Source organism: Corticium candelabrum, chromosome 5, assembly GCF_963422355.1.
Source record: "Corticium candelabrum chromosome 5, ooCorCand1.1, whole genome shotgun sequence".
Lineage (NCBI taxonomy): Eukaryota > Metazoa > Porifera > Homoscleromorpha > Homosclerophorida > Plakinidae > Corticium > Corticium candelabrum.
Genome location: NC_085089.1, coordinates 8,111,752 through 8,138,564, shown reverse-complemented (window position 1 = coordinate 8,138,564; position 26,813 = coordinate 8,111,752). Strand labels below are relative to the sequence as shown.

Below are 26,813 nucleotides of genomic sequence, written 5' to 3'. Positions count from 1 at the left end.
CTGATAGTAAAAGAAAATGCAACTTTAAATAGCCTAGGCGTATAGTGCTTACAATAAATCAGCAAGTGAACATGACAGTTGGAGACTGTACAACAGTACACTATACAACAAACATAAATGTAGCCGGTACACTATCAAGTTATCCACAAAATGTGTGTTGAGAGCAACTGAACTAAACTATCTATGATCCTTCTGGACCAAGTCTGTGTAACGTTTCTGCAGTCCTTTTGATGCTAACTGCAGCACTACCGCCAATACAAAATGTATCATGTAATCACGAGTTTTAGTCACACAAAATGCAGGCAGCCTTTATGTTTAGTTATACTGTATAGATTACATTATGAACATGACAGGAAAAACCAAATGCTTAACTAAGTGTGGTCGTCATAGTGTAGCTTAAACTTGGCTACTTCTGCAAAATGATCCCGCAGTTTCTCTAAATGTTCATCCACAATGACATCATTCTCATCATTCTACACAACAATGTAAATAAGAGTTCAAATAAAAAAAGTAACAAAATACACTGTACATTAAACGTTGAAAGTGTGTGGTTTCACTGTGTTTTGATCTAGCAAAGCACGCAAGACTGTCAAGTCCAATTAATTTATTACCTCCTACAAAGAGAAAACTTCAACTGCTGAATGTTATAGCAAGTCCTGTACTGCACAAGTGTAAGATGTTGGCAATTTCAAGAAATGCTGAAAACATCAGTGTCAGTTGAGAATACTAAATTTACACTCATGCAGAACACCAGTGTTTGACTCCAAAAAAAGCTAGCGGGTGCACACTTAACACTGAAAGTGTTACTAATCTCTGCTTCTAAGTTCTAACACTTGTCCACATATACTGGATCAGTTTGTGACTAAAAGGAGACATGATTTAATTTTAGATTATATCTGCAGTATTTGGTCATTCTCCAAGAGCATGTCAGGTCCCTATCGTCCTATTGTTGGGGGCTATTTACGCGCTGCAATCTTATAACACACACACACACACACACACACACACACACACACACACACACACACACACACACACACACACACACACACACACAAGCAAACAAACCAACCTTCTCTTTCTGTTCTAGAAGCCTCCTTCTCACCCTCTTCTTTGGACTTCTCTTTCTCAAAGGATCTTCTCTTTTAAAAGCGCTCTTCACCAGATAACTTCTTGGATACTCTGCACACTTTCCACCTTGACCTGGACTACCAACACAACTGTCAGTATCCACTGTGTTTGTCGATACGACAGATGTTGGCGTTCCTGGATTCCCATCGTAAATAGGAGTGATAGAAAGCTCGGTACACGGATCCGGAGACAAAATGTCGTCAAATCCGAACAAATCTTGCGTTTGTCGTCCTTTCTCTCTTAGTGAACTGGTGTGTGAAGAGCCCACTTGGAGTGGTGTTGAGTGTTCCGGTGCAGATTTGGTCAAATGTGCAGGTTTGGTAGCTTGTTGAGCTTGCACATCAGCCAGAGGACGCCGAACCTGTTTCTTCTTCGACCTTTTGAATTCCATAATGCCAACAAGCCAGCGTTCCGACGCGAAAGCGTCGTGTACGTTACACAGTAATGCGACTGCTATCAATGTGGCAAACAACTCTACAGTGATTGAGCATGCGCACCAGGAGTTGGCATTACATGTCTAGGCGCTGTGTAATTTCGCTGATGGATGCGGCTGCGGATATTCTTTTGCCGCCAGAGTCTGTACGCGGGATGCGAGTATTAGATAGGAGTGCATTTAACAAGGTTGTTGCGATTCCTGCTTTGAGGGTTGAGCCTCGACACTGCAGTGCAGTCAGAAAACGGTTTGATGGACGTTTGCTCGCTTTCAAGGGCATTAAAACTATTATCAGTGATGATGACGCAGAGGTTGGTGTGCGATTGTAGGAGGCAATAAACTTACTGAAATCACATTGACAGACAAAACGGTATCATTTCTGAACGTCATATCAAGATCATTAGGAATAATATTAATGAATCAGATTGGCAGTGTGATTATGCCATGTTCTTACTTCAATGTTCAAAATGTATGTATTGACAGTCAGATATACTGAATAAATGACAGACAGACACACAGACAGACACACACACACACAGACACACACACAGAGAGAGAAAAACAGATGGACAGACAAAGACACAGACAGACAGACAGACGGACACAGAGAAACACGGACAGACAGACAAAGACAGACAGACAGGCAGGAACTAATGATGACAGTACACCCACACATAGACAGATGACTAATAATGAAACGTTGTATGCAGGGTAGCAAACACAAGCTGATCTTGTTGCCACCCAGTGATATTGATTCTGTTCAAAGAAATTTAGTACCAGATGACAAAGACTATTTGAATCAAATAGAAGCCACCTTGTGTACCCACCAGTTGCACCTGAATTATAACGTCTGGAGTGCCCAACAGGTGATTCGAGCTATCTTACCAGATGACATTGAGGAGGTCACTACTTCGTTTGAAACAGTAGGCCACATTGCACATGTCAACTTGCGCGATTCTCAGCTAGACTACAAACATGTGATTGGTCAAGTCTTACTGGACAAGAACAATCCACACATTCGTACTGTAGTGAACAAATTATCGGATATCCAAGAGACGTATAGATTCTTTAAAATGGAGGTGCTAGCAGGCTCAGATGATATGATAGCAACGGTTCGAGAGAACGGTTGCATGTTCACATTTGATTTCTCACAAGTGTACTGGAACTCACGTCTTCATACTGAACACAGTCGTATAATAGACAGCTTGACATTGAATGATGTTGTGTGTGATCTGTTTGCTGGTGTTGGACCGTTTGCTTTGCCTGCTGGCAAGAAAGGTTGTATGGTATATGCAAATGACCTCAACCCTGCTGCGTATCAAGCACTCTGTAATAATGTAAAGATAAACAGAGTAGAGAGTCGAATCAGAGCTTATAATTTGGATGGTCGTGACTTTGTAAAGAAAGTAATGCAAGAAATCCAGTCAAGCCACCGATTGATTGAGGAACAAGAATTTGCCAAACATAACCATGAATTCCAACACTCTATTATTTCACCAATGTTCACTTGCATTGTAATGAATCTGCCTGCTACAGCCATAAAATTTCTGGATATCTTTCAAGGGCTGTTGAAGGGTTTAAAAAATGTTGCTCTTCCAACCATCTATTGCTATTGCTTTAGTAAAGCACCTAATCCTGAAGAAGATGCAAGACAGCAATGTGAACACATGCTAGGAACAAAAATTGAAGCTAACGTTCATCGTGTCCGAGATGTTGCTCCAAATAAAGTGATGCTATGTGTCCAATTCAAACTACCACATGTTGTGGCTTTCAAGACCAGCAATGATGCTGACAGTGATGCTGAAGGTAAGCTACAGTAGTGTGTATAAACATCTATAATGCATGTCACAAGTTGCTCGCATACTACTTATATACTAGTATGTGCCTTCACTGCACATGCACATGTAGTACATGTACTGTAGTATGTACATGTATGGCAGAGCCAGCAGCAAAGAAAGTGAAAACTCATGAAGTATATCCTGCAGGTTCAAGGAATGTGACTAGTGAAGAATTGAATTTGTGACACCATGTTGTCTGAATAACAATTTACACTTTGACAATTATCTTGTATTGTCCTTTAACACTGCTCTGTGAAAGTAGTTTAGTAAGACAATTGTAATTAATGAATGATAAAGAAGTAACAATTCACTAATAAAGTAAAGATGGTTGAAATCAACACCACAGCAGCCTAAAGCTCTATTAACATGTAGCCTCGGTATACCAGACTGATTTCTTCTCTCCTCCTACACTGTACTCTCCATTCATTGAGTGCAAAAACAGTGTAGTGTATGTACCTAATGTGTAGGACCTGTGTTAAACTGTACAGTATAGTATGAATGTGACGAGTCAAAGCTCAAAGCTAACTATGCCAGTGATCTTGCATTTTGATAGGCTTAACTTAATAGGTGTGACCCACACATTTGTGCACGTGCTGTGCAACTCAACGATATCACAATCACGTGTTGGCAGTTTTTAGCCACACCCATTTATTTTATTGACATTGACATCATGAGTCAAAGCAAGTTTCTTAGTCCAACACGATTTCCAGCTGCGCGACCATTCTACTACGCTATTAGGAATACTCCAGTTCGCCATCTTTGTGAAGATATCCCCATTTGCGATTGTGCAGATAGTCAACCTTTGAGAATATGTTTGCAAGGAGCAGGTGATATTTTGAACATTCTGCAATGTGTCTACAGCCGGCGACAGATGGGTGATAAGAGGAAAATCGAGTTTTATGTGAACGACTGCAGTCAAGCTATTATCGCAAGAGATATTTTGTTGTTGACACTTGCCAGTCAAGCACCACAGAAAACGAAATCTTTAAACCATTTCCTTGATTTGTTTTGCAACATCTACGCGAATTTGTCTTTGGATGAGTGTGCAGGACATAAACTAGATCATCTTCTCGACCATCTTCTTAACAACTTTCCAGCTGTAGACGGATTCATGCACATTCCAACTGTTGAGCATTTGTGGCACATAAAGAAGAACTGGGCACTTTGGAAGACTAAAACTACAAGTTTGGAAGAAGCTCTTCAGCTCAGAAATACGCAGGCAAGAACGTATTTCATTGGAAAGTATTTAAATTATCACTCAATAACTGATGAACAGTTAGTGATGCCGGAATTGCTCCAAAACAGGGACTTGGCAGCAACAGAAACCATGCAAGAAGAATTGCTTCATTATTATCAAACTGGAAACATGTTAGAAAGAGACCGACAAGGTAGAAGTGTACTCAAGAATGCAAAACTAAATACTTGCAACTGGACACTGTTTGATCCTGAACTAAAACAATTTCCCACTTCCACATCTCAACCTTTTCAGTTCCTCATCAGTGGATCAGAGGCTACTGACTACCAAGCAGATGATCAAACTCTTCTTGCTACATTAAAGTCTGCATATAGACGTCTTATCAAGACGTTTGCCGCTGACACCAACAATTCCAAATTACAGATAACATTTGATGTTGGAGACTGCAATTCTTTTCTGTCTCAGCGAATCCCATTCAACATCACTTTTGATGTTATTGATACATCCAATCTTGCAGACTACTTGGACCCTGTCAGTCTCTTGTTGTTTGCATCCCCAAGACTGAACAGACTTGAACCCCATGCTACATTGTGGGTAGAATTTCTCAAATCACAGTCTGATTATTCAAATTGTAAGCAGTTGATAAATAAATCACTGGGATTCTCATACTCTTTGCTTAACACGTGTCTCAAACTGCAATGTTTTTTGCCTATTGAGAGCAGTCTACTTGTTGATGAATATAGCAAATTCTGTGGAGGAAGTATATTCAGATCTAATATGGTTACTGGTATAGCTCTCAAGTTCAAGTCAACTCCTTATCCTATTGGATTATCTCCCACTGCACTACAACTGATGCCAAATCCATCTGATTGTGTCTTTCGTCAAATGATTGACACATATCTCATGTCTGTATATGATATATATACTGGCTGCTTCTTTCAAGAGTTACGAGACAATTTTTTCTTCAAATCCATTCCAAATCTGCTCCGTCTGTTGTGTAGTGTTGCACAAACGCTAGATAACCCTAGAGAACTTTTTGATTATCTTTATGATAAGGTAAAAAAGTGTGAAACAACAGCAAACGTATATGGTACCAGATCTCTAGATGTCTTTGCATTTGATGTTCAAGTGTCAAGTTTGTGTTTGTGTCCACCAGAATATCAACCCACAAAGCCCTTGCATCCATACTTTGCCAACAGTTGTAATCTGGAGACTCTAATCTGTGATGTAAAACCTACTTTAGCGGGTGTGACGGATTGCTGTCCTGTTGTTGGCTGGATAATGATAGAAAATATGACAACAGAAAAATTCAGCATTTCACAAGAGATGACAGTGTTTCCTTGGATTAAACATAACAGTAATCATCTTCAGTTTATCGACAGCATCCAAATCCTAATTCGGGACCTCCAAGTGGAAATCAGTGTTCCTGCAATCCTAGGTCCTAATGCCTGTGCAAAAAATGTCGTGTTTGTTGCTTTGTCATTGCGATCAGGATTGCTTTTATATAAGCCACTACAGACATCTGTGCCTAAACCTCAACAACAGTTAACACTTACACAGAGAAGGCAAAAGTCTATGCTTTCAGTACAAAAGACATCATGTGCCAAGAACCAAGAAGCAGTTGAGGTTTCTGTGTCGTCTCTGTTTGAATCAAAAAAGAGCTTTAGAGTACAAGTAAAGCTCCAAACACGAATAGAGTCTTGCTCGAGATCTAATGTGGCAGTGAGGGCATCGTGTGATGAAAAGAATCATCTGGCTGTCAATCTACACATCCAAATCAAGACAGAAGAAACAACTCCACGATCCTTTAAAACTATGGTATGGCTGCCAGCCTTCATCGATACCAGTCATGACTGCAAAGCATGGATAGATGATGAACAACACATTGTGGTCATTCTCAAGAAATCTGCTCTTTCTATAAAAGCACAAAGAGAAAAACTAAATTTGGACTCACTTTATGAGTGGCCAGTAAACAGACCATTGGGTGTTCCTAGCTCTATGTTTACTCCAGAAGAAATAACAGCTTTCATGGTACATGAATTGCCATTCGGTCAAGACAAATATTTGGATGTCAGGAGACATATCAATATCATGTTTACAACTCTGCTAGATCACGATGCATACAAACAAGGTGTTGTCAAACTTTCTCAACTTCGAAACTACTTTGTATCACTAAGCTCTCCGGAAACCGTTCTTTTGGCTCACATGCCAAAGTTACGTATTACCTCAGGTGGAGTACCAGTGATTGTACTGGATTACCTTGTAGCACATAACCCACTTACATCATATGCAAAGCAGTTCCTGTCTTACATGAATGTGAGCAATAATGTCCACATCTCAATTCCAACAAGTTTGTCATCCATTGAATTTTTGATCCAGTTGTTGGAAACAAATTCTCAGCTTTTGTTACATGAAACACCTGAATATGTGCAAATAGATATCCACCTCCAACGAAGTTTCCTAGTTCCATTGTACCCGCAAGGACCTCTTGCGTTTGGGAATATGCCTATGCTGTTTGGGCAGTTTATGAAATATTTTCAACAAATTTTTAATGATGAAAAGGGCCACCGTGGAAGTCCACAAATGGCAAAGTCAAGATCAAGCAATTGCTGCTCATTGTGCTTGTCAAGTACACCCAATCTAAAACGATGTAGTCGTTGCCACATTACATTGTACTGCAGCACCGAATGCCAAAAGAAGGATTGGAAAGATCACAAGAAACACTGTACACCTAGCAAGTAGTATGTACTGTTTCCATAAAGATAGCAAATCCTTAGACACGTTGTTCAATTATTTTAAGCCAATCTGTATCCATGTAGTAAGTGTTCTTATGTATCAGAGTATCTTGATTAGAAAATACCAATAGAAAAACATCTGTATCACTTTATAACTTGAGATGTGGTGTCTGGCCTCCATGACGTTTACTTATTTACATTTACTGTATTTACTTTGAGGCTCGACCAGAACAAAAACGAAATACAACTGCATGATATGAGTTCCTTTGGGAACATATTTCATTCCTTCTGGCTATCTGGACCAGGGAAACCTTACTATTCCTTGTCAACACAATACACAATGCACTGCCCAAGTAAACATGTAAATACAGGATTTCTAGCAGTACAGTTAGTTGATTTCTCATCAGCTAAGCTCAACAAATATCAAAGTATATGAACCACAACTAAGGTCCTTATCATTACCCAATAACATTGACAGTGACTACAATAGCAATCAATCAATCCTCATCCCAGTCTCCTTCGGATCCACTGCCATCAGCCTCCTCACTAACAGGAATCATTGCAGACATTCTTTCCATGGTTGGGTTGCCACTAAGATCACTCCTTGGCGTAGGTGGCAACCCAGGAGCCACAGAGCCTTCCCCTTCTTTGTCACCCGCCTTCTTAGTTCCTGATATTCCCTTCCGTCTGAGTGAAAGTTTGGCCATTAAATCACTCATCAAATCACCACCACCAGCAGCAGGTTTCTCCTCTTCTATGTTTGCTTTCTTACGAGGCTTCCTATCTTTTGCGTTTTTTAACTTTGCTTTATTGTTTTGTCTTATTGCTGCAAGTAGGTCACCTCTTCCTCCATCACCAGCAGGAAGAGAGGGTGTAGGTGTGGATGTCTCTTCTACTTCCTCTCCTGCAATTGGAGGCAAAGTTGGTGTTATATCAGATGGGGGAGGAGGAGGACCAGGTGGTGGTGGTGGTGGTGGAGGAGGAGCAGCATCTCCAGGTGGTGGTGGAGGTGCAGAAGGTCCAGGAGGTGCATGTGGAGGTGGTGGAACTGAAACATCTCCAGCTATTTCAGGAGGTTTATCAGGTTCGATGCTTGGCAATTCTGGCATATTGGAGCCAGGAACAGAAGGTGCTATGGATGGTCCCAGATCCAAGGAATATGTCATATCACCAGCAATTCCTGGTAAATCAGGAAGATCAACTGGAACATCAATATCAGGCACTTCACCTATCTCTGGCTTGTAGAAGTAGCTTTCTCTTGTCATCCTTGCCATCTCTTCTCTCTGAGCAATTGTTGTCGGTGCAGCACCAATCTGTCGCTCTTCCTCTTCAACATCCTTCTTTGTCTTTGTAACAACACCCGCTAAAGGATCCAACATAACATATTTCTTGTATGGGTTCTCGGCTGTGTTGAAGAGAAGCAGAGAACTGACAGAAGGTATGACTCGAGGTAGCCTACCTAACCCTTCTCCTGCCTCATCATCCTCCGTCTGCTGTTGTCTTTCCCTCTCCCTTTGTTTCTTTTTCAGTCGATCAATGTCAATATTGCAACTGTGAAATTGCTGTTTATCTTTCAACACTTTTTCATCAACAGTCACTAACCGGCTTTCAAACTTCGCCCTCGAGTGTCGTACATTTTCCACATCCTCTTCCACGTCCGTGTAAAGTGATTTAGACGCCTCTAACTGATCGGGAGCCGGATATTTAGAGCTGCTAAACACACGCGTTGCCTTTGTACTTCCCTTCACTTTCTCGATCTTCGCTAAAGCAAGATTGACTCGATTATTGACGGCTGACAAGCGATCACGATTTTCAGCAACACGACGACTGATTCGGTTAAACACGTCGTTCGCCACACGTTCGAGATGGTTGAGGGTATCGGCGACTTGATAAAGGGACTCTTCCTTTCGAAGATCAGGTAAAATGACGGGAACGTTGTAGGACTGTACAGGCATTACGTTACCCCAAGACGAAACAAAAACACAAATGTGAATTCGAAATCACAAGACGTCGAGTCACGTGCCGTCGTCCCGAATAACAAGAAGCATGCGCACACAAACAGTGTGATGCAACCTCATGTGACGATGATGTCAGATCCAAATTTGGGGGCGGAAGTTCGCTGACCTCATTTACCGCCCGACCCTTCCAGTGCGTGTAGCAGTTTGAGAGCTCTGTGGAAACCGTCAAGATTACGCAGTTTGGCGAACAGTTTCTACATCAGGGCGACTTTCTTGGCTCCTATTGCGACTCATTCCCGATCCATTCTCAACTAGTTGAACCTGCAGCATGCGCAGCGAAGTCCATGGCGCATCAAGGTCATAGTTATTTCGACTTTTATCCGGAGGACCGCGAAGAAGATAAGAAGGAGCTACTCCTGCTTCCCGTTTCCAGTCACACGGCCTGCAGTATCTCAAACAACTCGACCAATTCAGCAGACTTCAGTTCGCTGCTAGCTACCGAGACGGCCGTCGATCTCTCTGCTCTGTTGGATCCTTCGAGCAACCAGGAGGCGGTTGCCGCAAATCAGGAACTGTTCGACGAGCTCTTTAGACAGCCTGGCATGAATTCGAGGTCACGTTCCCCAAATCTGATGCAACTGCACGCACCCAAGATGGAACCGATCCCTACGTCGAGATCTGATCATCAACTTCATAGAAACGGTCTTAACATGCAGCAGTTCTCGAACCAGACGATGCTGAGCTTCGAGTCAACAGCTGTTTCGACAAAGACCACGCCTACCCCTTCATCCATGCTGGACATTTCATCTGTTGGTAGCGGAGATCAAGCGTCTAGAAAGACGGCCGCTGGATCAAAACGACGTTGGCAGACGATGGATAAGACTAGCGAAGAGTACAGAAAGAGAAGAGAGCGAAACAACGTGGCTGTCAAGAAGTCAAGAGAGAAGAGTCGACAGCGAACCGTGCAAACAGAAAACCGAGTGTCTGAGCTGACGCAGGAGAATCAACGTCTTCACGCGAGGATCGCGTTACTCACGAAGGAACTAGAAGTCCTCAAGAGTCTCTTTGCTAGTCATCCAGTGTCTGGCGCCCAAGGAAAGGAGTTGTCGCCATTAGTTCGACGTGCTGATCAGGACAGTTGACTGTTAACATTATGACAATGACTATGACAATGTTTTCACTTGTGCAAGAGTTTTTTTTTTGAAATATTTGATTTGAGATAGAATTAGTAGGTAGCCTGAGCTTTTGAACTGGGAGAGCAGCTATTGCCTGTATCGTAGTCTGAGGTATATTTTAACACTAATTTGCTATGAATTACTACCTCAAGATGAAAGGCTTCGACATTGAGATTTGTTCACACTTCTAATCTTGCGTGAAAATAATTAGCGTCTGCCTTCACAGTTACTGTGAAAAGGAAATCCTCTGAAGTCGAGATACCCAAACACTACCTACAATATACCATATAACTGTGTACACATTAACACCATATGTCGTGGACATGTACATACATTAACACCATAAGTCCTGTACGTACACTTAGCTAGCACTACATGTTGCACATAAAACTCTTCCTGATCACAGGATAGGAAGAGCATTATAGTAGATTTCTGGTTATAATATTATGAAAGCAACCAATTCTCTGAACTAGAAGGATCTTAGGAGAAACAATAACTGGGAAGTTTCTTTCCCTAATCAAGGGGGAAAGAATCACTATGTGAAGGGGATGTCCTCATTTAGAGTTTCACTTTCTGATGAGTACGTGTGGCTCAGCTAACTCGAAAGAAACAAAACAATGCATTAGGGGCGTCGAATGACTAATTAACCTGTATGGGGACTTCTAATTTCAAACTTCAAGCACATACAAACAGCTACATACACGTAGATTCCTTCTAAATGCTCAGTCTCAATCAAGTTTGAAAGATTGTCTAGATCAAATAATCTATGAGAGCAAGATACGAAAGTAAAATGTGATCCTGAGTTCAACATGATTACAGACTGCCTATTAATTAGTGTAGAAAGTTGGTAATAAAGTTGCAAACGCCTTTAATTAGGAAATAAGCATGTTAATCAAAAATAAGATTTACAGGACTTCTACTGCTTTATGTACACGATATATCACAAATACATACATACCTCTCTGTAGTAAACATGACAGTTGACTAAAAGTTTAGATTTCACCCATGATGCATCTTTGAAATACATTGTTGCAACTAATATTAATTAACCAAACAGTGTTTTCAACATATTGCGCAGTTAAACTACTTCTCTCTAATCTGACCTTTCTCTAGCTTTTTCGTAAATTTCATTTTTCCTGGTGCTCTTGCCTCTTGAACATTAATCCCATGATCACATCATCATCAGGTTAAACCTGAGATTCTGCTTCTCTAATGAGTCAATATGAACAATTGCCATTGGCATACAGTGTTGTCTGCCATTTGCATCAATCATAACACACTGTGTTCCTGTACATTTTAACAATACTTCTGACAAGCAAATGGATCATGTGAAAAGTCCAGCTACATTAGCTCAGAAACTAACTGCAGTTGACAGACAGAGTCTTTACAAATAGACATGAACTGCTGCTTATTATTAGGTCATTTCCATATTGTGCTGTGCTTTATACAACCTACAGTCACAGCATTATGTCTAGATTTCTGTCTCATTTCCAGCTATTAGTGTACTAAGCCTTCTTTACAAATATCACTATGTATAATGCCCAACCTTAACTTAAAGTAGTCTGAATTGTTTAGAACAATAACAATATAATGAACAACTGTGACAGTGTAACTTGGTCTGTAAGTGATGCAGTAAAGTGTGACAATAATACATTTTAAAATTTCACCAGTTTGTGTTTACAAGGCTTAGAACTATGATGCTCTTTTCTATCATTGCCTTTAGTACTTATTCTACTGGCATGATGATGTTTGTCAGCATCCTTCTGTTTGGTCTCATTTACTTTATCTTCTTGATAATAAAACTCTATCGAGAAATCTTCAGCATCTGCACTAGTAGAATTGTCTAGACGCTTCAACGTAACATCAGGCATACTGGAATCTAATAATACCTCACAGCACAATCAATAAATTTCTGTTTAATGTTTCTCACCATCCATCTCAGCAATTATATGTTCAGACGACTTCTCAACAAGTGTATCAGCTACACTTGTCCTAATAAGCGTATCATTTCCTTTCTCAAGCTCCCTTTTATCCTCCTGGTGTTTTGATTTCAGGTTCCTTCCTTGTTTTCCTTTAAAACAATTTGAAACCTTACGGACAACTAACAACTAAAACTAATATCAACAAGTTTGCAACGTACAGTATCTGGTAGTCTACAAAGTCAAAAGCTCCCTCTATAAAACATGCCACCAAATGGCTATCAAATAATCAGAAATACAATCCTGAACTTAATGTAATAGCAATCAATCTAGCTTAGTAAAGTAAAAGTGATTGTCTTAACTTCAACCTTCAGACAGACAGACAGACAGACAGACAGACATGTACAGACAGCCCATAGTTAGTTTACCGCTTCCAGCTTTTTTTCTAACTTTCAACCCCTCTGTATTGACTGTTACTGTCACCTCAGACGATTTCAAAAAATTCCGAGTCTTCTTGGGCTAAAATTAATGCATTTAATTAATGCTATATTAATTAATTAATTAATTAATACTAACTCATACTATAGCAACGTGCAAGTCTATAGTCTTACCTGTCTTGACTGGAACGCCAGTCCATGTTTTTGGTGTTTGCTCTTAGCTATAGCTGTCGAAATAAAAATCAGCAAACAGCAAAACGTTAGTCAACGTCTATCGGAAATTACAATTTTCTAACTTTATTTTATACGTTAAAATAAAGCCTCCACTGTACAGCTACCTTTAGAATATTTCGAGACATCTCTCAGTCCCAAAGAAAGTGACTCCTTTTTTCTTCCATCGTTTTTCTTGCTCATGCTTCCAACAACTAAACGTGACGCATGCGCAACAGCCTATCTGAGTCGAGAACGTGCAATGCCTTACATTCCTTCTTGGGACGAATTTGTTAGGGCTGCGGAGGAGATCTACCAAGCTAATCCTTACAAGGTGAGTTATAACGTCTGTGAGTTGCTTATTGCGTTTGTACTATTATACGTGTCTAGCGTTCACATGATCGACATTGTGCCATTTTGTGCAGGCTCGCTACGTAGTGAAATATCGACATTGTCAAAGCAAACTAGAACTAAAAGTAACTGACGACATTCAAGTGAGGAATCATAATAGAAATTATGAGTGTACATGTCTAGACTGTTAGACACAGATGTGCTTTGAAAGTAGTAAACTTGTGTTGTCATAATTAATTTTAAGTAAATGATTTTAACTGGTAGATGAGCTATTGGCATTAGTGTATCAATTTTGTGCTGCTAGAGTTCACCTGCATTCACACAGACATGCTGCATTTTTGTTTGCTCTTTCATGCACTTAGAGTCATAAGTTACTGTTAGCCAAAGTAAAAGTGACATTCCGGAAAAATGAGGAAGGATGCTTATTCTTGTAAATCTACCTTGATTGCATTATCATAATATTGTATGCATGTGGGCATACAAATCTATTAATGGATTTTCTCAAACCATTGAGTGTATAGTAGACTCAAGACAGTCTCTCCCCACCTTCGTCATTCCCGGATATCAATCCTATCCTCTCCGGGGAATGACGAAGGCGGGGAGAGACTGGCTCGAGTCTAAGTGTATAGTACTGGAAGCATGATGTGTCTATGATAACTACCTACCTGTAGTTTTAGTTTTAGTCAGCTATGCATAATTAATGTTTGCTCTTATGTCTTTAATAATTGCTGGTTCCCCTAGTCTATAGTGCCAACTAATGAAGGCTTCTCTTTAGTGCGTGAAGTATCGTACAGATCAAGCTCAAGACATAAAGCGGCTGGAAAAACTAAATAACTCACTAATGAGAATGATGGTATCCAAACCTTCTGAAATCAAACAATAGCTAATAGAAACTCTGTATTGATGAAATCTATAATACATTGTACTCTACATAGTGAGTTGTAGAGCCCTCTCAAATTAGACTTTTGTGTCATTGCTGGTTTGTTGTGTATTTACTTGCAATTGCAACACATCTTTCTTGCATCCAGCCAATCCTTACATGTAGTCTGGTAGTACTTTTTTGTGTGTGTGCTTGTTCAAAGAGGAGAGTATGGAGCATATTCTTTTGTGTCTTCTGATGATCCCACAACTGTTCTTGACATGTAGTCACAAGCAGGGCTGGCATGAGGTTTATGATGCAAGGCTAACAAAGATGAAAATTGCCCAGTAGTTAGTGAAGTTGGTTTAGTATTTCTTTGAGACCCATCAATTTGTGTAATGTCTGTGAGAGATTTATGGTGTCGAGGAGGTGAGTATGAAGCTATTCCCATATCATCTGACAATTCGTCACTAGAGTGTCTTGCTATATAGTCACCAGTTGCAGTGACATATGGTTTATGGTGATGCTGAAGAGGTGAATGTGAGGATATGCCCATCTCGACTGATAATCTATCAATAATGCCAGTCTGGGATTTGGGGTGATGAGGAAATGAGTGTGACAATATTCCCGATATATCTCCACTAGGAAGTTTAGATACATAGTCACCAGCAGTGGTGGTGTGGGATTTACTGTGATGCTGAGGAGGTGAATATGAGGCTATGCCCATATCAACTGATAGTCTGCTAACAGAGCTTCCTGATGAGTAGTCACAAGTAATGTCTGATTGGGATTTGTGACGTCGAGGAGGAGAATATGAAGCTATTCCCATGTCTTGTGATAGTGCCCCGGTGGAATTTCTTGACACAGATGTACCTGTTGGGTTAGTATAGACTTTCTGATGTTGACTAAGGAGATAGGGTGATAAAATCGCATCTTCTGCTAGTGATCCAATAGACTGTCGTGACACATAATTGCTATGCAAAGTCTTTGTCTGTGGCCTTGGCATATCTTGGAATTCCTTATCAGATTGTGCAATTTGATTTTGGGATAATTGGTGCTGGTCTTTACAGCCTACTAACTGTGAATCTATACTTGAAGTATCTGTATCGGACAACCGGTCGTGTGATTTGCAATATGTTGTGATCTGTGAATTCTCTGTCAGTGACATCTCATCTGTGTTTTCTTGGCTTTCCTTATGATGCTCTTCAGGCTGTTTGTAGTTCCCGAGAGGTGTAACTAGTTCGTCTAACTGCATGTATCCTTTGGAAGCTCTACTAGTCTTGTCAGCAGTAGTGTTAGTATGTGAGTTGTCTTGGGTGGATGGTGATGGTATGTGGTTGATTTCTGGCTGGACTGTGACCCCAATACGACGACCTCTGGTGCCAGGACTTCCACTGTCTAGGATACGCTTATCCACATTCACAGGATTTTGATTAGGGTGTCTCAATGGATCAAGTGGAATATCTCCAGCTTGGCTTCTCATCCCATTGTCTTGTTTGTGCACTTTACGTCTTCCCCAACACCGTCTATAACCTTTCTTTGCAACTAGTTCTTCTCTTGGAGGTTGACCCAAGTACAACCCTAGGATATGTCCAGGAGAGTACTCATCACCTTGATTATGAAGACGATTCTGGTCACTTTGTTCACATTTTTGTGCACCTTCCTCCAGGGTATCATACCCTTCACTGTCTGTATCTTGACCATCAACAACAGTATCCGGTTCTGTATAAATGGCGGCCTAGGAAGTAAATGAGACCTCACAATTAACATCAGTGAATCTTTACTTAGCACATATTGTCTACATAAAGCATAGTTGTGAATTATACCTGTTTGTCAACTGGTCCAACGCTTGACGTCGTTGAAAATTTGTGTTTTTTTGTGGCAACCCTACTGCTTCTAGAGAAACAATACCGGTACATGATCATAATACTGAGATAGAGATTGAGAACACACCCAGCATCATACTTGTTTTGCACTCTTAGACGTACGTAATAGGCAACCACACCAAGGATGAGTACTGCTGCTACCACTCCAACTACACTTATAACAGATACTACCCCTGAAGTACCTGCAAAGCACTTTTTCAACAGATGCCTCTGTCAGTAGAGTACGCTCCTTTACTTACCTGCTGTATTCTGACTCTGTACACCCAAGCATGAATCTCCTATGCAAACACAATGTTAATTAATTAAACGTACATCCTCTTGCAATCTAATATCATCTAAAAAGCCGTGCACATTCCCATTGGTAATCGTCTTTCATTGTCTTTCAAGCAGGTAATAGTAAGCATAAGGACTCATATTACAACCTACCTGACACTGGGATGCTATCAGACCAGACTGTTGGTTTAGTTCCCTCGTAGTTTGCATATTGAAGAGAAACGCTATAATTGCGAGCTCTCCAACTCTTCGACGTTTTCACAAAGAAAGTGATGCTGCTTCCAGATTGAGTCATATCTTGGAAGGTTGTATTGTAGAAGAAGCAATTTGATTGGCTAGAGGGACATATAGATATGTTCAATGAGCGATACTGACAGGAGGGTGAGGAACATGGAAGAACTGTCAGTTGAACATGGTCTGTACCAATGCAAATTCGACGAATTTCAGGAGGTGGTACAAAGTCTAAAAAGCACATTATTTGATTTTGAATATTACCGCAGATTTACAGTGTACCTGAAGTCCTGTAAGAGACACATGTTGAAGACCACAGACCTTGTTGACCATTGTACATTGTCGCTACTTTCATTAAATATGTCTTGTTTGGCAGTAAATCATTAATGATAGAGCTGTTTGTTGTGGCATTAGTTTTTGAAATAGGAAACTGCTGACTGCTATTGCAATAGCTCACCATGTAACCAGTGACGTTAGAATGCAGGCTTGACTCCCATGAAACAACAACAGAATTCATCCTGTTGCCGTGTTTAACAACAACGTAGTTAGGAGGGGCCCAGAGTTCTAACGATCAAATACAACTACAATACATACAAGCACACAACCTAATGTTAATAGACATACCAGGTGGAGTTACAAACGTGACCGGCTGAGAGCACTTGATTGGTGTTGGTCTATCGAATGTCCATATAGACACTGTAACTTTGTAATGACTCTGCTGTCTCAGTCCAGTAACATTCAACTGAGATGCAGTAGTGTCATTGTCAATATACGGATCTTGTTTGTCTGATTCCATTGAAATGTTCACTTTGTACCCCCAGATTAAACTGCTATTGATGGGTTCCCAAGATACTTTAGCTGACAATCCAGAGACAATTATTGTTGTGTTAGTGACTGATTCAACTGCAATAAACAAAAATAGTGAGCATATTAAAACATTGATTGTTTGTGAATGTATGTGTTTAACATCTTACATTTTATCTCACTAGGCTCGACAACAACTGGAACGGAATATTCGCTGCATGTACATGACATGCTGCACAAGGCCTCAAGCCTTGACAATTCTATAGATTCGATGAAAGTACCATCTGCCTTGGTTGCCCATTCCCTGCATTTACTGGCGTCGCAGCAACTTTGCACTGTCAATTTGTAGTCATACCATGGAGACAAGCCATAAAGACTTCCATCAATGAGTACACTAATAGTTTCATTGTCAGCATCTGATCTGTTTTGCATGGGCAGCTTGCAGACAACATTCGTCTGATTCTGTTCAATTTGATTGAGCTGATAGTAGAATGATGGACTTCTGACATCATTTGAACCAATACCCTACAATAACATGATGTTTGGCATCCTCGAGATCTGCTGACTAACTGCATGCACCTTGAATATAAGTTTGATGGTGGTTGAATTCAGTCTTATAGCCTGCTGAAGTAATGGTGCCCGAGATGGTGCTAATGTAATGAGAAATCACATGCACACACACACACACACACACACACACACACACACACACACACACACACACACACACACACACACACACACACACACACTACATGGACTCTTGTACATACATGATATATCGATCACACCAACAAGGACTTCATAATAATTATTATTGTCTCACCTGCCATAGCTGTGTGATAGTGTGCTATGTGAGACGTTGCCACAAAATCCTCACGTGTCATACCCATTCCCATTCCATAAACTTTCAAGAAAACCTGGTACTCAGTCCAAGGTTTCAAATCATTGATTTTCACTATTTCCTCCACTGTTTGCCTTTCTAGAGGAAGATGTGTTCTACACTTATGGCATTTTGTTTGCCACTATAAAAGTTTAAATATGTACAATACAACATTACTATTTAGGCAAATGGTAGCAAAGGTACCGTACCTCATGAAATTCCAGTGGTGGTGACAGAGAACCAGTGTAGTAAACACAGACCTTACAACTGTTATCAACAAAGCTCATATGGGAAGGTACATGTAGCTGATAAGAAATATTGACAGCAGTTGCTAGGCTCGTGTAAATTCTGATGTCATTTGATTTCTTGTCAGAAACAACTTGACAAATACACACTCGTATAGTAATGTTACAGTAGGATAGTTGTGCCACAACTCACCAATCAGTCTGCTTCTACTGACAGGTCTCCCACACTCATTTAATGCGGAACATGCACTTACTCTAATTTGATACTCGTCACTGCTGTCAACCATTCCTCCACTTATCAATTGCACACTAGTGCGATGGCCTTCAATTCTATGTGAGCACTTCCCTGTGCATCTGCCACGTTTCAACACTTCAACAACATAGCTCTGAATTGAACAAGTTGCTGTTTGACAACCAGGATATCCAGGAGACCACGACAGCACAACATCACCGGGTACATTGTTAAACTTCAGGTTCTTGACAGCATCTGGTGGTCCTGCATACCACAAAAACTGAACAGGGTAAAGCATAAAATGGCCAGGAACAAGAGCTGACCTATAGTTCTCACTCGAAATGAGGTCTGTGTCTGTGCACTCCCAAGAGCATTCTCTACCACACACTGGTACATTCCTTCATCACTAAACTCTACATTGGTGATGTGGAGTTTGTCGTATAACAATAAAAACTTGCTCTTTTGACTATCCAAAGACTTTTGAATTACAGTGCCATTTACAAGCCACGTTATCTTGGGAGATGCTACAGGATGATAATTCTGTGCAATAATAGGACAATGAAGTTCTGCTGCCTTTGATCGCAAAATCCAGATAGTGTTATTGAATTTAGACTTTACCTTTGGAATATCTAGCAATCAAAACAATACAAAATATAATCAAGTCATAAAAAACCGATCAAAATTTTTTTGATACTTGAGACTACGACAGTTGCAGTAACTTCTTTCTTTTGTCCATGTTTGTTTCTTGCCACACAACGATAAACTCCAGAATCACTTGGTCTTGACTCTCGTATTTTCAGCACTCCTGGTTCTATTACTTCAAGTCTGCCTTTGGCTAGCCCATTCACGTGGACTTCATTCCCATCAGGGTTCGTCCACACTACTTCAGGCGATGGAACTCCGGTTGCTATACACGGGATAAAAATATCACTCCTGGCATGCACACTGATGTTTCTAGGTGTAACCGATATGTTGAGAGCTCTCTTCACTCCACTTGACTGTTTTACAGTTAAGTAAGCGCATTTGGGTCCTATTCCACGACGCTTTACTATATAATTAGTGGATCCTCGTATTCTTTTACGCTTGTATCGAGTAGTTACAGTGCAACAGAACTCATATTTGTTCTTTGATGATGACACATTGCGAACAAGAAGACTGCCATCAGAAAGAAAGTGAAACTGTTCCGAGTCTTGCAACTGGCACCGATCTCTGTTCCATGTCCCTAACCCATGTCCACAGTACACGTGAGATGTGCTGTTTGGCATGATGGTGATTAAACCACGTCGACTGATGGTAAAATTGGGTAAACAATAGAAATAGGCTGCATTGCCCTCATAAACAGTAATATTAGAAGGAGGAATTAGCCACTGATTGTCTGTGTCTACAAAACATTTACTTTTAAAATTAATGATTAAATAATAAAATCTAAATTGTGGGCTTACTTCGAAGTTTCAATTCTGCAGTTCTACTTCTCACCGCTCCTACGTGATCAACACTAACCATACAGTAGTACTTTCCTTCATGGTTTCGGTCGACATTACTAATCAACAAATCACCATTCTCTAGCATCTCATACCCGTCTTCTCTCCAAAGTTTCTGGTCATTGCGAAACCACTGTACATCTCCATTCGAACGACATTTGAAACTAACGTTGCGTCCTCGTTTTACTATGACGCTTTTTGGTTCCTCCTCCAGCCCTGGCGACGACAGCAATTGGTAGAATTGCGCACCTGCCCAAAAGAAATTAACTTAGCTCCGCCCTCAACAGGAAAAGCTCCCGACACGCCCCATTCATTTGTCCAACAACCAGCAAGACAAGAAATCAGCGAAGGTCAGCTTTTCCTTTCGTTTTGTAGCAAACGCCATAGTCGTGTACATCTTGTCCTCAGCGGCAATGGACAAAATCACCAAAATCCAGCGGCGCATGAAAGAGGCGGAGACAGCAAACTGGGCGACAAGGTGCCGCTAAGAATCAGGACTAGTGCGAACAACTCATAAATAATAGGGTAACAGCAGACGGCTTGGATATATATCTTACAAATGGACTTTGAGCTAGTCAGCAGAGTCCCCATTACGTCCCGCGAATACTACGACAACCTTACCCGCCAGATAGAGAAAGCAAGCGCCAACTATGACGTCCGTCCACCGCATCTCTTGTAGATACTCATTCAAAACATAACGTGCTTCCACGTGCGAAATTTCGACTCCCACTAACGCACGCCGTGAGAAGTAGCCAGGATTTTCCGGCTATCTGCAGGTGGTGTTGTTTAATGCAGTTTTCCGGCAGAGGTGAGCTCCAACAGCCCAACCAATTAACCCTCACAAGAACAATAGATAATTGCATAACCAGAAGCTATTACGTTACCACTGTGCTGTATATTAACCACTGGCATTTAATTAATTGTCCCACCACCCTTGCACAGTATCAAATACATAGCCAAAAAAATTTAGTACACACGTGTGAGACCCAAGTTTAACACAAAAATGATATAAAGCTATTACAAAGACTTGCATCTAAATTAATTACCACTTCTGTGCACCTACTAAAGTATTAATTAAGGCAATACAAACTTAGTTACTACTACATTCATTGCATGGTTGTTTGACTAAACATAATCTGACTTGTTTCTAGGAACGTGGGCATGTGTGTTAGGCATCGACAAGGAACACTGTAGATTGTCATCATCCAAGTCAAACTCTGTTGCCTCCTCATCCTCACTGGCAGCATTATTTTCAACCAGTGCTGTCCCTTGTGCGTGCAAGCTATCAACTGATATGTAATATGATGGTTCCAGCTCCCGACTAATGCTCGCATCACATTCTGGAAGTGTCAATGTGCCAACAGATATCACCAACTTGTCTTCCTCTGCAGCTGAATTTGACTTCAGTGAAAATGCAGTTACTTGACCTTCACTTCGTACAGAGTCAGTTTCATTTGGTTGCTGAGTACTACCTTGCATGAGACTGACACCTAAATGTTTGTCAACATCCAGGTGCATCAAAATTTCAGCTGAATGAGATGAAACTGAAGACGAATCATCATAATGGCTTACTGTAACAATTGACTGCTGTGTCTCTGCAAGGCGTCCTTGTTTCACACTGCTGCTGAAGCAACTGGACTGTGTTTGAGGTAGTTGAATATACGGTGAAGTGGCATTCATTTTATTAGCATCAGATGCTGACATGGCCATTCCTGAAACTGTTGATTGAGCAGCAAGACTACTCAATTCATCACACGTTTGATGATTTCGTTTGATAGTGTTGCATGAAGAGATTCCAGAAACATAGTGGGCATCAGAATTGCCTAATATAGCCGTGGAAGTATACTTACTGCCTGACGACATATATATCAGCATTGGATCAGAACGGCCAGTAGGAAGTGTAGATGATTGTAATTTCTTCTCAATGACATCATCTGACCCATTATACTCCACATCAGTTACATCTACACGTGAGGTGAGTACAGGTAGGTCGGCTGTATACGTTTCCTGATAATCTTGCTGCTGGCCACCCTTGTGACTCATATTTTTAACACTAGACTGCACTGAACCAGGTAGCAATTCAGCTGAGATATTAGTGGGATCAGGCAAAAACTGATTGGTACAAAAATCAGTTGATTCAGTATACAGAGAGTCCAAGTCATCCACTTGAGATTCTAAACTAACCATAGGGATTCCTTGTGTTGAATAACGACTAGCTTCACCATGAGTATCAACAGGCCATTTTTGCTCTCTGTCACACGCATGAAACATCTTGCTGCCTTCCAGTCGATAGTAGGGATCTGTGCTGAATGAGCTGCTGCTGCATTCAAGCCCACTGTTTTGTTTATGTGTTCTTTGACAGGACACATATTCCATGCCAGCACTACAAGTAGGTAAGCCTTTCCAGTTTGATTTTGATTCCAATTCTAAACCCGACAGCCCCACAACAGATTGAAATTCTGCTATGTTATAAGACTCATTTGACTCATCAGCACCATGTGGTTGACTGGAATCAGTTGATCGCATCTGCTCTAGCTTCAAATAATCGGTTGCTCTGTCAACATCTTCAATGGACTCAACATCCTCACTTGCCAACAACATTTTCAATTGAGATACTACGGGGATATGACTGTCATTCAGATCAACTGACACAGCCGACAGGGATATGTCCACATCAGAGTCAATGCAGTGTTGGGAGTTTCTCAACATCGATGGATCAACATCTACAACAGAATGACCACCAAAGACGGTACACTTCAATTGAATTTGCGAATGTGGACAATGCTGCAAGTGTGATTGTTTGCACTGTTGCCTCAAAAGAGATCTTGTGCTTTGAGCCACAAAAGCTGTGTCAGCCGACTGACATTCACTCCATGGATCATCTTCACTAGGTATCTTCACACTTTCTTGCAATGGATGTCTCCATGTTGGCTGCTGAACATAGTCAGAGCCAACTCGTTGATATTGACAATTATTCACATCTTGTGCCCATTTAGCACAACGTATTGCTACATTGTGGTTTTGAATTCTTTGATCAAATTGACTGTTACTATCTAATCTTGACAAATTAGATGGTACGTAAGACATGTGACATTCTTTGTTCTCGTGATTAGCTAGACTTTGTCCAAAATCATCCCGTCTTCTTTCCATCAGAGGTGAGTTACCCTCAGATAAATGTCTAATATCATCTTCACTTTGTGGAAATGGTAGTTGATTAGGTGGGAATTGATTACGACTACTGCCCAAGTCTGGGTAATCTTCAGTAGTACACTGTGATGGATATTCATATGGGTGTCCCTACAAAACAAAAGCAAAAATAAACTAGAAATCATCACCACTCCAAATTCAATTTGCATTTCTGTTACCTCAATATCTGGTGCAACTGTTGATGCTCTTGATCTCACATATTCTGGGTCTGGTTGTGGCCTATTTTGCTTCCTAAAAATCAGCAAACCTTCTATGTCTTCTACTTCATCAATCCACTGATTACATATCATACCTAATCTTGTAGCATCTGCAGACTATACTAACTCCAGCAATAATGCCAATAATACAAACAATACTAACAACAATTGTAGATATCATCAACACTGCAACACAACAAGAACAAAATACAATAAATGAAATTCAAGACTTAAACGAATCAAACTGATTGTCTATCCACTGTACATTGATTTGACAAATTAACTGTTCCCTAGTACATACTACCCAATTTACCTCTTGATTCTCCGCTGCTGAGACCTTTGTGAAAGACAGCTGAATAACAAACAACAGCTGCCTTGATTTAATGTAATTATCACATAAATATCTTCATACCTGCTGTTTCAAAAGCTACTGATTCAGACCAAACACCTGGTTTGTTACAGATGAAACGAGCACTAACATAATAGATTGTTGCTGATCTAAGTCCTGAAATTGAGATAGAAGTGCTGTCAGACTGCTTGTTCATTGTCCCATTTTTGTCAACACACGATGAGTGTTTGACCTCACAGACCACCACAGTGAAGCTGATGTGCTGGCAAGCTTGTCTATCCAGTAAGGAACATTTAGAAACTGTCAAATTGACTTTGACACTCTGACTGCCATATCGATCAACAGAAACTTCACGAGGAGGAGGAACAAAATCTAAAATTCAAATGTTGCCAAATTTCAATTTAAGTTAAATACAAATATTATCTGCAGTCATACACAGTAATTTGTACAACAATGGCTCAGACCAGTTTCCAATGTTGTTTCCATTCCTTGAAGCTACAGTAAAATTATATTCTGTCTCTGGGCAAAGTGCGTGAACTGTTGTATTAAGTGTAAGTATCTTTTTCAAAGTTACGCATTCCGTGAAATGACAATATTTCACATTGTAGCCAGTGATACTCAAGTTCTCCAACCAAACGGGTGACCACGATATTAATACAGATCCCCGCCTATCAGACATACTCACGGACACTTTCCTTGGAGCAGCATTCTGGCCTAAATCAATCACACCAACAAAAACTGAGGAACCAGGTGTAAAGCAGATTTGCAAAGACAAAAACCTGTAGTTGTAAAGACACGTATTGCAGGTTGCACTGGTTGTTGTCTATCATATGTTACAACAGATACTATAATACTGTACACTGTTTGTGCCTGCAGTCCTGTGATAAATACTGGAGGATGTTGCAAAACAACAATAGGTTGACGAGATTCTGCAGTAATGTTGATGTTGTACGTCATCACCAAGCTGTCTGATATTGGTATCCAGTTTATGCTTGCCCACCAAGATGAAGTGGTCACACTAATATTACTTACAGGTCCAACTGTAACAAACAAATAATATAAATACATTATTAAGTGTCTATTAATAAATCGTTGTACATACATTTAATATCATGTGGCTGAATGGCTGTTAACATACCACTGCCACACTTGCATGATTGAAAGCAAACACCTTCCAACTGCGTTACATCCATTTCATCACACTGTGCAGTGGCTGCCCATTGCTTGCATGTTGAATTATCACAACAGCTCTGTAAAGCCACATTGTAACTAACCCACTGCTTGAGACGATGCATCCTTCCATTCACATCCCATTGAACTGTTTCCCTGTTGGTATCATTAAACTTGTGTGACAACGAATGCAGTTCAGCTACCTGATTTCCACTGCTACTATACACAGTAAGTCGATAATAATATGAAAGACTTGAAACAATTGACAAATCAATGCCCTAAATTGGTACAAATCATATTCACATTGAGACAAAATACAACACAAAACTAAAGTTGTCACCTCGTACAACACATAAAATGATGTTGAATTGATTCTCACAGCCTTTTGCAGTATAGCTTGATGCAAAGGAGCTGTAATACATAATAGTCACTACTGTAGCCTTAAATTAAAGACAATACACCATTAAAATGTCATCTAACCTTGTCTACTTACTGATGTTTTAACACACATGCATGCACGTGCACACACACACACACACACACACACACACACACACACACACACATGCACACACACACACACACACGCACGCACACACACACACACACACACACACACACACACACACACACACACACACACACACACACACACACACACACATGAGCGCACGAGCATGCGCTCGCACACTTGCAGAAGAACAAACAGATATAGACAGACAGCTTGATTAGTCTCTTCAATATCACTACACAGGACACAATAAAACTTCTAACTAAACTAGGCCCTCTAAGACTAGTGTTTAAACGTGTTTAAAAATTGTCAACAAGCTTAGCTTGACAGTACGTCTATATCGTTGTCTAAACCAATCTCACAAACAGACAAACAGAATACTGCAGGTTTGGCCTCCGTTCTGTTTACTTACTTGTCATTCCAGTAGAACAATGCATGGGATGAGTTTCAGTTGTTTTCATCCCTCGAAGTCTCCACTTAAAAATAACACTAAACTTGTAATTTGTCATTGGTTGAAGACCTTCCACATTTAAGAGTATTGATAGTTCATCTTGTGTTGATGATCCAAAAACAGACACATTCTGGAAATCATGCAATCAAACTAATCAATACAGAAATCTATTCAGACATAAAGAATTTGATACCTGCTGCTGGGAAACATGGTTTGAATCAATAACATTCACACAAACAGCACAAGACATCAAATCATTTAATTCCAATGTGTCACTCATTTGACAACTTTTTCTTTGAATTTCACAATCACTAGCATCGATTGAAAACAGTGGCACATCATACCAAATATGAACAGATGAAGAGCTAATCAACTGCATCTTAACTATTGCTGCAGGAAGAACTAAACAACCAAACTAGTACGCAACTTGCAAATCACAAACAACTTTGCTAGCTCACCAATAAATGTAGAAAGTTCCACTCTGAAAGACTTACCAACCTCATTGACAGCTACCACATTAAAGCTGTAGTGACTTCCAGTATCATATGTAGAACAAGGAGAAAATATAAACTGGCCAGTTAAACTGTCAAATAATGTTACTGATATTGCTGAGGTACGATAAACTGTAGTACATCCACTTGTTTTTGCTGTT

General features: G+C 40.4%; 9 protein-coding genes across 10 annotated transcripts in view; 4 read left to right on the top strand and 5 right to left on the bottom strand.

Annotated features, from left to right (window-relative positions):
* Window positions 1-98: 98 nt before the first annotated feature.
* On the bottom strand, window positions 99-1,604 carry LOC134179435 (uncharacterized). Its single transcript, XM_062646329.1, has 2 exons — window positions 1,073-1,604; window positions 99-473 (listed from the first exon to the last, which is right to left on the bottom strand). The coding sequence occupies exons 1-2, from the start codon at window positions 1,520-1,522 to the stop codon at window positions 372-374; spliced, it is 552 nt and encodes a 183-aa protein (XP_062502313.1). The 5' UTR covers window positions 1,523-1,604; the 3' UTR covers window positions 99-371.
* A 64-nt stretch (window positions 1,605-1,668) lies between these two features.
* Window positions 1,669-3,725, top strand: LOC134180200 (uncharacterized). The gene is made up of 3 exons (XM_062647299.1): window positions 1,669-1,875; window positions 2,275-3,370; window positions 3,505-3,725. Exons 1-3 carry the CDS (start codon window positions 1,672-1,674, stop codon window positions 3,585-3,587), a joined length of 1,383 nt encoding a protein of 460 aa, XP_062503283.1. The 5' UTR covers window positions 1,669-1,671; the 3' UTR covers window positions 3,588-3,725.
* A 434-nt stretch (window positions 3,726-4,159) lies between these two features.
* On the top strand, window positions 4,160-7,486 carry LOC134180085 (uncharacterized). The gene has a single exon (XM_062647164.1). The coding sequence runs from the start codon at window positions 4,274-4,276 to the stop codon at window positions 7,337-7,339; it is 3,066 nt and encodes a 1,021-aa protein (XP_062503148.1). The 5' UTR covers window positions 4,160-4,273; the 3' UTR covers window positions 7,340-7,486.
* Window positions 7,487-7,586: 100 nt separating this feature from the next.
* Window positions 7,587-9,425, bottom strand: LOC134179460 (WASH complex subunit 1-like). Its single transcript, XM_062646357.1, has one exon. It carries the CDS (start codon window positions 9,285-9,287, stop codon window positions 7,830-7,832), a length of 1,458 nt encoding a protein of 485 aa, XP_062502341.1. The 5' UTR covers window positions 9,288-9,425; the 3' UTR covers window positions 7,587-7,829.
* Window positions 9,426-9,471: 46 nt separating this feature from the next.
* LOC134179461 (CCAAT/enhancer-binding protein delta-like) lies at window positions 9,472-10,637 on the top strand. The gene has a single exon (XM_062646359.1). It carries the CDS (start codon window positions 9,635-9,637, stop codon window positions 10,430-10,432), a length of 798 nt encoding a protein of 265 aa, XP_062502343.1. The 5' UTR covers window positions 9,472-9,634; the 3' UTR covers window positions 10,433-10,637.
* A 1,232-nt stretch (window positions 10,638-11,869) lies between these two features.
* LOC134179533 (uncharacterized) lies at window positions 11,870-13,251 on the bottom strand. The gene is made up of 5 exons (XM_062646455.1): window positions 13,160-13,251; window positions 12,996-13,048; window positions 12,813-12,903; window positions 12,396-12,536; window positions 11,870-12,344 (listed from the first exon to the last, which is right to left on the bottom strand). Exons 1-5 carry the CDS (start codon window positions 13,233-13,235, stop codon window positions 12,121-12,123), a joined length of 585 nt encoding a protein of 194 aa, XP_062502439.1. The 5' UTR covers window positions 13,236-13,251; the 3' UTR covers window positions 11,870-12,120.
* Window positions 13,252-13,264: 13 nt separating this feature from the next.
* On the top strand, window positions 13,265-14,342 carry LOC134179532 (signal recognition particle 9 kDa protein-like). The gene is made up of 3 exons (XM_062646454.1): window positions 13,265-13,365; window positions 13,457-13,525; window positions 14,158-14,342. The coding sequence occupies exons 1-3, from the start codon at window positions 13,294-13,296 to the stop codon at window positions 14,263-14,265; spliced, it is 249 nt and encodes an 82-aa protein (XP_062502438.1). The 5' UTR covers window positions 13,265-13,293; the 3' UTR covers window positions 14,266-14,342.
* A 2-nt stretch (window positions 14,343-14,344) lies between these two features.
* On the bottom strand, window positions 14,345-21,000 carry LOC134179531 (neogenin-like). 2 transcript variants are annotated; one of them, XM_062646452.1, is made up of 16 exons: window positions 20,898-21,000; window positions 20,238-20,525; window positions 19,490-20,176; window positions 19,119-19,424; window positions 18,757-19,059; window positions 18,528-18,697; window positions 18,262-18,460; window positions 18,015-18,085; window positions 17,606-17,960; window positions 17,256-17,534; window positions 16,914-17,195; window positions 16,554-16,862; window positions 16,367-16,405; window positions 16,195-16,309; window positions 16,068-16,137; window positions 14,345-15,979 (listed from the first exon to the last, which is right to left on the bottom strand). In XM_062646452.1, the coding sequence occupies exons 1-16, from the start codon at window positions 20,944-20,946 to the stop codon at window positions 14,459-14,461; spliced, it is 5,043 nt and encodes a 1,680-aa protein (XP_062502436.1). In that variant the 5' UTR covers window positions 20,947-21,000; the 3' UTR covers window positions 14,345-14,458. The 2 variants fall into 2 exon arrangements, with proteins under 2 accessions (XP_062502436.1, XP_062502437.1); XM_062646453.1 differs by having other exon boundaries at window positions 16,207-16,309.
* A 159-nt stretch (window positions 21,001-21,159) lies between these two features.
* LOC134179693 (uncharacterized) overlaps window positions 21,160-26,813 on the bottom strand; it is an 8,297-nt gene continuing 2,643 nt past the window's right edge. The window contains exons 5-16 of the mRNA XM_062646626.1: window positions 26,620-26,808; window positions 26,355-26,563; window positions 26,123-26,291; window positions 25,540-25,610; window positions 25,132-25,477; window positions 24,809-25,069; window positions 24,465-24,743; window positions 24,093-24,401; window positions 23,994-24,032; window positions 23,776-23,866; window positions 23,642-23,714; window positions 21,160-23,573 (exon numbers count right to left, since the gene is read on the bottom strand). Coding sequence (XP_062502610.1) covers window positions 21,402-23,573; window positions 23,642-23,714; window positions 23,776-23,866; window positions 23,994-24,032; window positions 24,093-24,401; window positions 24,465-24,743; window positions 24,809-25,069; window positions 25,132-25,477; window positions 25,540-25,610; window positions 26,123-26,291; window positions 26,355-26,563; window positions 26,620-26,808 — 4,208 coding nt within the window. The 3' untranslated portion in view covers window positions 21,160-21,401. The remainder of the gene's footprint in view (window positions 23,574-23,641; window positions 23,715-23,775; window positions 23,867-23,993; window positions 24,033-24,092; window positions 24,402-24,464; window positions 24,744-24,808; window positions 25,070-25,131; window positions 25,478-25,539; window positions 25,611-26,122; window positions 26,292-26,354; window positions 26,564-26,619; window positions 26,809-26,813) is intronic.